General features: G+C 43.9%; 1 protein-coding gene across 5 annotated transcripts in view; it reads right to left on the reverse strand.

Annotated features, from left to right (window-relative positions):
- Nucleotides 1-13,352, reverse strand: part of KDM3B (lysine demethylase 3B) — a 129,990-nt gene that overhangs the window by 18,287 nt on the left and 98,351 nt on the right. For all 5 annotated transcript variants that reach the window (XM_043520378.1, XM_038413883.2, XM_043520377.1 and 2 more), the window contains exon 15: nucleotides 12,706-12,962. In XM_043520378.1, coding sequence (XP_043376313.1) covers nucleotides 12,706-12,962 — 257 coding nt within the window. The remainder of the gene's footprint in view (nucleotides 1-12,705; nucleotides 12,963-13,352) is intronic.

Below are 13,352 nucleotides of genomic sequence, written 5' to 3' on the forward strand. Positions count from 1 at the left end.
CGAGGCATTGGAGATTGGGAATACTGATGGCTGAGGCTTTGTGAAGGGAATCCCTTCAAAGACTACTCGGTGATCCAACCACCACAATAGAGAACCAAGGATGTGAGGGGGTACAGCGACCGCCCTCTCCAGCTGGTGCCTTGCAGGGGAGTACACCATAGACAACCAGGCTTGGAGAGGTCCAAGTCTGAACCTCGCATGCTGAACGACATACGTGCACGAAGCCATGTGGCCGAGTAGACTCAAGCAGAGCCTGACCGTGGTGATTGGTTGGGACTGCATGCGACATATCAGGTCCACAATCGCCTGGAAGTGATCTTCGCCCGTTGAGAGTCTAGGACTGCTCCTATGAATTCTATCCTCTGCAAGGGTACCAGGGTTCATTTCTGGACATTGATGAGAAGTCCCAGTGCCTGGAAGGTTGACTGGATAAGGGAAATGTCAGCCTACACTTGCGCCTGAGACCTGCCCTTGATGAGCCAGTCATCAAGGTACGGGTATACATGAACTCTTCTTCTGGGAAAAGCCGCCACCACTGCCATGCATTGGTAAAGACTCTTGGGGCCGCTGAGAGGCCCAATGGCAGGACTGCAGATGGCTGGTTTGTCAAGAACCTCAGGAATTTTCTGTGGCCTTAGAAAATCGATATGTGGAAGTATGCATCGTAAGTCGAGGACAGCATACCAATCCCCTAGATCCAGTGATGGGATGATCGATCCCAAGGAGACTATGCGGAACTTAAACCTCTTGAGATATCAGTTGAGATGATGCAGGTCTAAGATAGGTCTGAGACCTCCTTTGGCCTTGGGAATCAAAAAATAACGAAAGTAAAACCCCTTTCCCTTTAGATGACCTGGGACCTCCTCCACCTCTCCCATTTCAAGGAGAGACTGAATTTCTTGCTCTAGCAGAAGCTTGTGAGAAGGGTCCCTGAAGGAGGGATGGGGAACGTGGGAGTGAAATAAATTGGAGGGTAACCAAACTCAACAGTGTTTAGAACCCAGCGGTTGCTGGTGATCCATTTCCAGGCCTGGAGGAAGTGGGAAAGACGGTGGAAAAAAAAAAGGGATAAGTTGGATCATGATGAATTGGTATGCTCTCTTCAAAATGGGTGTTTCGAGGCACCCAAGTAATGCTGGGCTGATTGAGAAGGCCCTGCAGAGGAGGAGAAGGCAGCGGTGGCCTACACCCAGAACCCTCGTTCCTACGCCTCCTATGATTGTAACGCAATGTAAAAACGGCCATATTGCTGCGGCCTATATTGCCTCCTAGGCTGTGACTGGGACTTCAAGCACAGGGTCTTAAACGTTGCCTTGGTATCTTTAACCCTGTGGAACCCGACGTCTGTCTGCTCCGAAAAAAGCAAAGGTCTCTCAAATGGCAGATCTTGCATTTCCTGCTGGACTTCTTGGGGGAACCCTGCCACCTGTAACCATGAGCTCCTACACATAATCCCAGCCGTGGCCATAGATCTAGCCACCGAGTCTGCAGTGTCAAGGTCTCTGCAAGGAGGCTCTGGCAACTGTTTTGCCCTCATCCACAAGTGTAGCGTACTCCTACTCACTAGCCTGGGGATGTCTGTCTCTGTATTTGTTCACTGTCTCCCATATATTACTGTCATGGCAATCCAGCAGCACTTGCTGGTTAGTTATTCTCAACTGGAGCCCCCCCATGGAATATGAATTTTTCCCCAGAAGATCCATTTTCTTAGGTTCCTTTGGCTCGGGGGTAGACCCCATCTGACCTTGGCAGCTGCCACCACAAGGGACCAGGGAGGAGGATGAGAGAACAGAAACTCACAGCCCTTGGCACGCACAAAGTACTTCCTTTCTGTTCTCTTTGCTGGGGGTGGAATAGAGGAAGGAGTCTGCCAAATGGCCTTAATTGGTCCCAAAAGGGCATTGTATAGGGGCAGGGTCACCTTAACAGGGGCTGCAGCCGACAGAAGATCCAGGAACCTGTCTGAAGTTTCCTTGATGACCTCTGCCTACAATCCAAGATTAGAGGCCATCCTCCTTAACAAGTCTTGGTGGGCCCTTAAATCATCCTGCAGTAGGAAAAACTGAGCAGGTGCTTGTCCTCTGGAGATGTTGAGGAAGAGATGAGAGCTCCCATAGCGTGCCCTGCTGCGTCTTCCCTAGGTTCACAGACTTGGGTATTGGCGCCGGCAATGGTGCTAGGATCTGCTCCTGCACTGGTCCTGGGGGTTGGCTCTGAAGTACCTCTGTGCACCACTGGTGCTGCTACAGTCCGAGCACACTGAGTAGGAGCAGTGTAAGCCAATCCCTTGGCCTGGGGGAAAACCCCATGGGTTCCAAAAAGGCCATTGCAGAGGCACTGGACCCCACAGGCCCATAGGCCAGGTCCCTTAGGTCATTCCTGCTCCTGGCGCTCCCAACAGCAGCATTGCCTGTGGGGACTAGCATGGAGCTTTCCTTCCGTGCCAATGTCTCGAATAATATGATCCCAAGTCAAAGCTTGATGATGCCGCCACCGCAGGCAACAATCTAGGTGACCACAGTAGGGCCTATCCTCTTGGTGCCAGTGATCGGTGCCATGGAGACATTTCTGGTGAGGCAATGAAGGTGGGGAGGGGGGAGGAGTTCTCCTAGAGGCTGGTCTTGAAATCGGCTTAAAGGCAGTCAATGCCTCGGTGCCACTGGGTGGTGCCACTGGTGCCCCCTCCTGTGTCCTGGCAGGACTCGGCACTGACAGCGTCATTAGCGCCTTTGCGGTGGAGTAGACCTCTGGGGTCAATGGCATCACAAACTGGTCCGCCTGATGCTGACCCATCGGTTAATCAAGCGCTGTGGTCTGTGGTGCTGGTGTCTCTGCCAGCTGTTGTCGCAGTGCCAAGGAGGGAGAACGGCCCGGCATGGGTCTCTCTTTATCCCACTGTGCTCGCTTGTCTCCCTTCAGTGCTGGCGAGCGAGTCTTCTCCTGGTGGCCCTGGCGCTGCTTCTTCTTTGGCACTGTTGAGGAGGACCAGTGCTGAGAGCCCCTAGCTGCTGGCAGCGCGCTTTGTACTCACGCCCAAGTAGTCAGTGCCACGTCCATAAGTAGGACTTTCAGCCTTGTTGCTGTGTCCTTCTGCGTACGGGGCTTAAATTCCCAGCAGATGTTGCAGTGCTCTTTTCTATAACCTTCTTCCAAACATTTGAGACAAGTTTGGGGGTTGGACTAGATGACCTTCTGGGGTCCCTTCCAACCCTGATATTCTATGAAGTGAGGGTCACTAGTAGGCATAGGCTTGCTGCACAAAGAGCACGGTTTAAACCCCGGCACCCGGGGAGGGACAGACCACCTCTCTGAGTACGGAGAGGAATCACAGTCCTAAACTAAACTACTACACTATGAAACTAAAAATTTACAATGAAGGAACAGTGGAAACCACCAAAAGCACTTTGCTAAAGGCAGGGGCGGGGGAGAGTTCCAACAGCCACATAGGTGATCAGAAGGAACTGAGGAGCGTGGGCTCAGCAGGAGCCCCTTATACCGGCGCTATGAGCGCGCGACACCAGGGGGTGCCAGTGGCAAGCCTACAGATACCACTAGGGGAAAAATCTCCAACAGCTGTGCTCGGGGCACTCACACATCTAAATCGGAATAGACATGTGCAATCACTCAGAGGTTAGTATTCTCCTGTATTTCATTATAACATTTTAAAAAAATTAAACACACAGTGTAACTTAGATTTCTTGCTTTTGTTGTTCATGCTTTCCCTCACTTCCCAGCTAAGAGACCAAATGTGATCCTCTGATGTATAAGCAGGGAAACAACAAGTAGGAGTAGGGAGGCAGTATTATACACCTGGGGGAATTCTGTACTACTGCACATATGCATAAATTAATAAGCCCTGCATGTTTTTATTTTTTTGCGCAGAAAAAAGCTTCTGCCAAAATGTTTCTTCAGTTCCCCCTTCTGCCCATAAGAGGGCGCTGTGGCAATAGAACAAAGCAGCCTCTCCCAGCCAGCGAGGGAAGAGAAAGAGGCCTGCCTTCTTTGCAGCGGGTCAGGTCAGGAGATCATAAGGGCTAGTGAGGGAGAACAGACTGGAGCAGGGGCTGAATGGGAGTGAAGGCACAGGGCCACATGGTGATGGGGGACGGGGTGCCGAGCTGCATAGGGACAGGGGAATGGCTGGGTGGGGGCACAGACACACATAGGGACAGGTGGAGAGGGTACAGGGATAGGGGAGTGGCTGGGTGAGGACACAGACACACATGGGGACAGGGGGAGTGGTTGGGTGGGGGCACAGAGACATGAGGAGGGGATATACAACCACATAGGGACGGGGGAAATGGGTGTCTGAGTTGGGATGGAGGGACATGTGGACAGCAGTGCAAGGACACATGGGGATGCAGGGACACATGGGGACAGGGGCAGATGGGCCTGACTGAATTGGAGAGGCTAGAGGTCCACCAGGGTCTGCATGGGGGAAACTCCCTAAGAATCCATCCCCAGCCCCCCCAAAAAAACCTGTTCCATACTTTTCCCACCCATACCCAACAACCCTCCAAGTTCATACCTAGGCTCCTTCCCAGCAATTTACTTCCTTCTCCCTTAGCTCCTCCATTATCCCGACTCCTTTGCATGGCTTCTGAGGGGTTTGGGAAATACTGTATTATATTGTAGTTTAAATCAATTACTCAGAGTTCTGTATTAATATGCCTAGTAAGGAATCTATTCATCAAAAAATATTTCCTGAATCTTTTTTTGTTGTCTATGTTATTACAGACGTACTTGCTGACAGGTATTTTGAAATAAATGACCAAAAATAATTGAAACTGGTGTGATTATATTGTGTTATTTTGACAAATTAAATATGCAGAGTTTTAAAATACCATGCACAGAATTTAATTTTTTGGCCCAGAATTCCCCCAGGAGTATTATTTCCAAATACAGCATCACTGAGACCATTACTTGAATACTGTGTCCAGTTCTGATGTTCACACTTCAAAAAGGACTTTGAAAATTTGGATGAAGATTCAAAATAGAGCTAAAAGAATGATCTAGGCCTGGAAAACATGTCTTATAGTGGGAGACTTAAACTAAATAGATTGAGCCTATCCAAGGGAAGGTTAAGAGGTCAGTTGATCATGTTATGCAAGCACCTTCACAGAGAAGACATTTCTGATAGCAAATGGTTCTTTAATCTAGCAGAGAATGCATAAATTGGAACCTGAAGCTAGACAAATTTAGACTTTAGAAATAAAGGCACACATTTTAAAAAATCGTGGAATATCAGGGTTGGAAGGGACCTCAGGAGGGAGTCCAACTCCCTGCTCAAAGCAGGACCAATCCCCAACTAAATCATCCCAGCCAGGGCTTTGTCAAGCCTGACCTTAAAAACTTAAAAAGTAGCTACTGGAACAATTTAAGGTGATGGACATTGTGGATTCTCCATCAGATGAAGTCTTTAAATCAAGCCTGGAGATCACACTAAAAGACATGCTATTGCTCAAAAATAAGTTTAGAGTTCATGAAGAAACAGAGTAAGATTTTAATGGCTTGTGTTATGCAGGTCCGACTAGATCATTGTCCCCTTTTTGGCTTTAAAATGAATCTTTCCTCTCTGTGAATCTTTCCAGAAGAGGGGCTATCCAACCTTAATTTGTCCCTCAAATTGTCCCTGTATGCATATCAACAATATGCATCAATGGCTGAACATACTATGTTTTAACTTGATTAAGTTTTGCACTTAAAAGCAAAGATTCAACATTAGAATTCAAAATTATTTTGACAAACTGGAGAAGTGGTCTGAAATAAATAGGATGACAAATGTCCTTCAGTTAGGACAAATGCAAAGTACTACACTTAGGAAGGAACAATCAATTGCACAAATACAAAATGGAAAATGACTGCCTTGGAAGGAGTACTACAGAAAAGGATTGAGGGTTATAGTGGATCAGAAAGTGAATATGAGTCAACAATGTAATGGGAAATGATCCCATTGTTGAGAACCCTCCTTCTAGCAGATGTCATGGTATCCCTCTCGCACTGAGAATACCCCTCCTGGGGAGAGGACCACAGTCATTAGGAAAGACAGGAAATAGTAATGGGGGATTTGACTATTAAAAATATAGATAGTTGGGTTTGAGATGACTGGGAGAACCGCATGGTTAATTGCTTGATAGTGCAAAAGTTGTGTACCTCCTGAGACATCTGAATAGACACATGTGCAATGCTGGGGAGAAGCTGGTAATCATGGTACAGGTAGGTACCAATGACATAGGGAAAGGTAGGAGAAGTCCTGGAGACTAAATTTAGGCTGCTAGGTAAGAGATTCAAGTCCAGGACCTTCATGGCAGCATTCTCTGAAATGCTTTCAGTTCCATGAGCAGGGCCAGTTAGACAGGCAGAACTTCAGGTTCTCAATGTGTGGATGAGACTATGGTGTTGGGAGGAGGGATTTAGGATTATTTGGAACTAGGGAGCATTTTGGGAAAGGAGAAGTCTATACAGGAAGAATGGGCTTCATCTAAACCAAAACAGACTCAGACTGCTGTCATGTAAAATTAAAAAAGGTAATAGAGGAGTTTCAAAACTAAGGGGTTGGCGAAAGCCAACAGGTGTGGAGGAGCACACAGTTCGGACAGAAACATCCCTCAGGGGTGGATTTATAATAGGATATAGAGTGTCCCTTTAAAAGATGATAGGATAGAAGTGTAGACGGGAACTGAAGAGAAACAGTCAAACAAAAAAGAGTCCCATTCAATTACATTACGTTAAGGCGGACAACGAAATATTGACAAATTTCATAACTTTTTGTATACATACTATAAGATACTAAGATGGATGAACTCAAGTGCCTGGTATTAAAAATGTATGACTGCTTCTTCGAGAGCTAGTCCTGGAACCCACAAGAGGAGAGGCAGTTCTTGATTTAGTCTTAAGTGGAGCACAGAATCTGGTCCAAGAGGTAAATATAGCTGAACCTCTCAGCTATAGTGACGCTACTGTAATTAAATTTAACATTCTTGCAGAGGGAAAAACGCCAAAGAAACCCACTGGCATTTTACTTTAAAACAATGAGGAAACTAGTTAAATGGAAATTAAAATGGTCACAAAAGTGAGATACCTGCAGGCTGCATATAAACTATTAAACACTATTACAAAAGGCTCCAACCAAATGTATACCCCTAATAATAATAGTAAATAATAAATAATAAAATAATAAAGTAAGAGGACAAAAAAAATGCTGCCATCACTACACAGAAGAGTAAAAGGGATGGTTAGAGGCAAAAAGGCATTCTATAAAAATTGAAAATCATATCCTACTGAGGAAAAAAGAAGGAATATGAACTCTGGCAAGTCAAATATAAATATAATTAAGCAGGCCAAAAAAGAATTTGAAGAGCAACTCACAAAAGAGAGACAAACTAACAAAAAAAAATTAAAGTACACTAGAAGCAGGAAGTCTACCAAAAATTAGTGGGGCCATTGGACAATCAAAGTTATAAAGGAGTACTTCAGGAAAGACAAAGCTGCTGTGGAGAAGCTAAATGAATTACTTGCATCTGTCTTTACTACAGAAGAGTGACAGATTCCCCACACCTAAGCCATTCTTTTAAGGTGACAAATCTGAGTGACTATCCAAGATCAGTAACTGTTTAAAAGATAGGAAACAGAGGGTAGGAATAAATGTTGAGTTTTCACAATAGAAAGAGGTAAATAGCAGGGTCTCACAAAGATCTGTACTTGGACCTTTGCTGTTCAACATATTCATAAATGATGTGGAAAAGGTGGTGAACAATGGAGGTGGCAAAGTTAGCAGATGATACTAAACTACCCAACATAGTAAAGTCCAAAGCTAATTGCAAACAGTTACAAAGGGATCTCATTAAACTATGTGACAGGGCAACAAAATGGCAGATGACATTCAGTGTTGGTAAGTCCAAAGTAATGCACACTGGAAAACAATCCCAATTCAGAGTCAATCTGCGGAACTCATTGCCAGAGGATGTTGTGAAGGCCAAAAGTATAATTGGATTAAAAAAGATAAATTCATGTAGCATAGGTCCATCAATGGCTATGAGGCAAGATGGTCAGGGACACAAACCCATGCTCCAGGTGTCCCTAGCCTGTGACTGCCAGAAGCTGGGAATGGATGACAGGGGGATGGATCACTTGACAATTGCTGTGTTCTGTTCATTCCCTTTGAAGCTTCTGGAAAAGTGACTGCTGTCAGAAGACTGAATACCGAGCTAGATGGCCCACTGGTCTGACCCCTTATGGCCATTCTTATGCTCTTAGTTACTGTTGCAAAAAAAGCGAACATCATTCTGGGATGTAGTAGCAGGAGTGTTGTAAACAAGACAAGAAATAATCCTTCCACTCTACTCAGCACTAATAAGGCCTCACCTAGAGTATTGTGTCCAATTCTGGGCGACCACACTTCAGGAAGATGTGGACAAACTGGAGAAAGTTCAGAGGAGAACAAAAATGATCAAAGGTCTAGAAAACATGACTTTTGAGGAAAGATTGAAGAAATTGGGTTTGTTTAGTCTGGAGAAGCAAAGACTAAGTGGAGATACGATAATCTTCAAGTACGTAAAAGGTTGTTAGAAAGAGAAGGGTGGTAAACTGTTCTCCTTATCCACTGAGAACTGGACAAGTAGTAATGGGTTTAAATTGCAGCAAGGGAGATTTAGTTTAGACATTAGGGAACACTTCCAAACTGTAAAGGTAGTTAAGCACTGGAACAAATTACCTAAGGAGGTTGTGGAGTCTCTTTCACTGGCGTTTTTAAGAATACTTAGTTCTGCCTCAATTCAGGAGGCTGGACTAGATGACCTATCGAGGTCCCTTTCAGTCCTACATCTCTATGACTATGATCTGATCTTATGAATGAGAAATATAGCATAGAGTCCACAAAATTACCTTGAGTAACAATGAATTTTCTCAAAAAGAAAAGGAGTACTTGTGGCACCTTAGAGACTAACATTTATTTGAGCATAAGCTTTCGTGAGCTACAGCTCACTTCACCTGGGACAGAAAACACACACACACACACACACAAAAGAGGTTCTGTAAATACGTTAGGAACAAGAGAAAGATGAAGAAGGCGAGCTAATAGTGGATGACTTCAAGAAGTGTTTAAAGCCTGGTTTGCTTCAGTCCTCACTAAAAGAGTTAATTGTGAACAGATACTCAACACAATATTAGCAAAAAGGAAGATAAGACAAAATAGGGAAAGAATGGGTTAAAGACTATTTAGATAAGTTAGATAGTAGCTCACGAAAGCTTATGCTCAAATAAATTTGTTAGTCTCTAAAATGCCACAAGTACTCCTTTTCTTTTTGCGAATACAGACTAACACGGCTGCTACTCAAATGAATTTTCTGAGAATTTATAAGTAAACTGTTAATTAGATCAGGAAATTTAAATTAAAAGTAGGCCTTTTAATAAAATTTTGCATAGTGACAGATTTTTCAGCTCCTAATCTCAATAAGATCACCACAAACTCTTCAAATTTCCCAAAAAGTTGCTCATTTCACTATAGTGCAGTCTGAGTTCACTCCCCCCCCCCCCCCGCCACAGAATTAATGGTGATTCTTTCTGTTATTCTTCATAACGGAAACTTTCTCCTTCAGCAGAAGCCGAAGGATGCAATGTTCTACTTCAGAGAATTCCAAGAACTCCTCCCTTCTTTCGAAATGGTGAACATCTCCTATTGTTAATGGGACTAAAGCCACAGTTGGTGGCCATTTTGAGAAGGGTACATTTTGTCTCTCTCGTTCTCAATAGGATAGAGTGTCTCCAGCTTTTCACAGCATAGGGGGCTGACCATCTTCCCTGATGGCACCTGTTGGCTTCAGTCTCATTGACAACAATGAGAGGGGGCAGACATTTTGAACAGGAGTAACTGAAAATTTCAATTATTAAAATAAAATAAAGACCATTACTCCCTAAATAGCTTTTAAAAAACTACCCATTGCAGAACCATGTAGCCACAAAATCAGAGAGAGGCTAAGACACAAAATGAGTTACTCCTAGCCAGGGACAGAAAACACAACAAAAAGAGGTTCTGTAAATACGTTAGGAACAAGAGAAAGATAAAGAAGGTGAGCCCAATAGTGGATGACTTCAAGAAGTGTTTAAAGCCTGGTTTGCTTCAGTCCTCACTAAAACAGTTAATTGTGAACAGATTTCTCAATACAACTGTATGAAACTATATGAGAGTTTTTCCCTAGCTATCATATATACAGTCCTAGTAGGAACGAGCCATAGATGAGAACTGCCTGCTTTACAGTGGACTGAGAGCACATGCTTTGGGAGAAAAAAGGTCTTTGAAGCTTTGCAACAGATCAGTCCTTCCAGAACGGTTGGATTGGCAAGGATGTGTGTATTTGGATTAATGGTGTTCAAACTAAAACAAAAAACTGTAACCTTGTTACTAGAATCCTGTTGATTGCACTCCAAGCCATTTGGACTCTCTCTTCAATTCACTGGGAAGTTTTTCAAGCAAGGCAGATGCAAGTGAAACTGAAAAAGGCTGTAAAAGTTGTGAATTTTATTAAAGGAAAGCTTAGTACAGGCCTCTCTGATATCTTACTTAAAGAAATGGGTACTTGACATTGGCCATTCCTACTCCATGCTGAAGTTCATTGGCTTTCATCTAACAAAGTTTTTAATTAACTGTTTGAGCTCAGAGAAGCAACAATAGATTTTTCTTGATGCATTTAACTCTGCTCTTGTGAATATTTCACTGACCAGCACTGGCTTGCTCTGAATGTTTCTCTTCAGGAGCAGAATTTTGTGCCCCTTATTGCTAAGCATCAGTGGGGCTTGGCTCAGTATCTGTATGGAAAAGGTTGAGAACTACTGTCTTAATCATATGGATACTGCATGGCATCACCACCAGGCACTTAAACAACCTTAACTGTGCCTTATGTGTGCATTTGAAGAGCAGCAGTGAAAATTGCCAGTTCTCTGAGGAATATGAAGAAACCATAATGCACCTTGTCACAGTGTTGCTAGGGAGAGTATGTGGTTAAAGAAAACGGGGCGAGTATAGGACATTCCTTCCTGACCCCTGAAGCAATCCTTTTGCTTTGACGCATGTGATAATCACCTGCATCATCTTAGTTGGCAGAACTACATATATTCTTAGTGTCATAATATTTTCAGAGCCTTTTAAAAATCTATTCACAATTATTGGCCTTGGTTTTCTGTGATGATGAACGCCTCTCCCTTTTAACACATTCCATTCTTCTCTCCACCAAAGGCAAACAACTTAAGTTGTTAAGACTCCATCTTCCCTAACTGATGCAAAGTTCAAGTATACTGCTATAAATATTAGACAGGCACTATCTCCTTGTTCCTCAGTTGCATTATCTGACTGCCACCAGCCATCAGCATAATCCGAGTACCTTCCACATAAAAATCAACAGTCCCTAGATTTGATGGAACCTCTGGCTTTTCTTTTTGGGGTAAAAAGTCCAGTTGGGATAGTGTTTTTGGTTTTGATTGTTTAAGTTTTCTTCATTAATTTTTTGGGGTAGAGGTTGGTTGGGGTTTGTTTGTTTGTTTTTTTAGTAGAAGGGTGTGTCAATGTAGTGTGTCATGCTTAGGACAGAAAGGCATTTTTAAAGAGGAAAGTTTTGCATTGCTTCTCATGACACCCAGACTCTAGATTTACCTAATCTCCTCTAGAAGTTTGTCCCATAGCTTGATCCCCTCAACCAACCCCAGAGATAAAATGGACTTAAATAAAGCAGAACCTCTGAGAAAAGACTGCTTCTAAATCAGGCTTCTGCGGAAAAGGACCTAGGGGTGACAGTGGACGAGAAGCTGGATATGAGTCAGCAGTGTGCCCTTGTTGCCAAGAAGGCCAATGGCATTTTGGGATGTATAAGTAGGGGCATAGCGAGCAGATCGAGGGACGTGATCGTTCCCCTCTATTCGACACTGGTGAGGCCTCATCTGGAGTACTGTGTCCAGTTTTGGGCCCCACACTACAGGAAGGATGTGGATAAATTGGAAAGAGTACAGCGAAGGGCAACAAAAATGATTAGGGGTCTAGAGCACATGACTTATGAGGAGAGGCTGAGGGAGCTGGGATTGTTTAGTCTGCAGAAGAGAAGAATGAGGGGGGATTTGATAGCTGCTTTCAACTACCTGAAAGGGGGTTTCAAAGAGGATGGCTCTAGACTGTTCTCAATGGTAGCAGATGACAGAACGAGGAGTAATGGTCTCAAGTTGCAATGGGGGAGGTTTAGATTGGATATTAGGAAAAACTTTTTCACTAAGAGGGTGGTGAAACACTGGAATGCGTTACCTAGGGAGGTGGTAGAATCTCCTTCCTTAGAGGTTTTTAAGGTCAGGCTTGACAAAGCCCTGGCTGGGATGATTTAACTGGGACTTGGTCCTGCTTTGAGCAGGGGGTTGGACTAGATGACCTTCTGGGGTCCCTTCCAACCCTGATATTCTATGATTCTATGATTCTTTTATGGGGAAACAGTACCTAACTAACGGACTCCTCCCTCAGAGCATTTCTCCATGACTGCACCAGATGAAGCCCCATAAAACTAACAACTGTGTTAAATCTTACAGCTCTTTTGAAAAATAATGCTTTTGTTTCTATCAATATGTTCCAAAAGAATTCTGTTGAAATGTAGATAAAACTGACAGACCCTAAGGAATTCCCCTTAGTACAGTTTCCTTTGCAGGAAGAAAGGCAGGAAAGACAACATTACTCACCGTGGAAGCTGCAGAAAAGACTGGAGGAAAAGGGATTCCTGTATCTACTGGGACCTGGGGCAGCTTTCCCGGCCCAGAGTGTAGCAGATCTCTGAGACTGGAGCCTTCAGCTTTGTTACTAGATGCAACTGGGCCCAACAAGAGACTATTAAACAGTTTTGGGGTTAATGGAGAAACCTTTGTACTGGAGTTGAAAGAATCCAATCCAAAGGGCGAATGGGATTCTTTATTGAGCACCGATCTCAGGGATCCAGCTTCTGTAAGGAAGAAAAATCACAACTGGGTGAGACAAACATCATTAAAGATCCACAGAAGGGAAAGTTATGTGAAGATGACTGTCCAAGTATTATTCTTCAATATAACATGGCTATAATCCCGTGACAAACCACAGTACAGTTTACCTGGATGTTAAAGCTCAAGAATGATATTGTACAATATTGGATGAGGCAAACGTAAGCATCCTGTTTCAACTATGCCTCACCAACAGCTTTAATATATCATGGTGAGTTAAGAATTTGGAGGGTCTAGTAGATGATTTGGACCTGAAGTTTTTAATTTACAAGGAACTGCACTCGTGTTTGAATCAGATGCTCACCAACTGACCCTTTTGCCTTCCAAATTAGTTTTGGATTCTTCAGTATGAATAC

Source organism: Dermochelys coriacea, chromosome 8 (genome assembly GCF_009764565.3).
Source record: "Dermochelys coriacea isolate rDerCor1 chromosome 8, rDerCor1.pri.v4, whole genome shotgun sequence".
Lineage (NCBI taxonomy): Eukaryota > Metazoa > Chordata > Testudines > Dermochelyidae > Dermochelys > Dermochelys coriacea.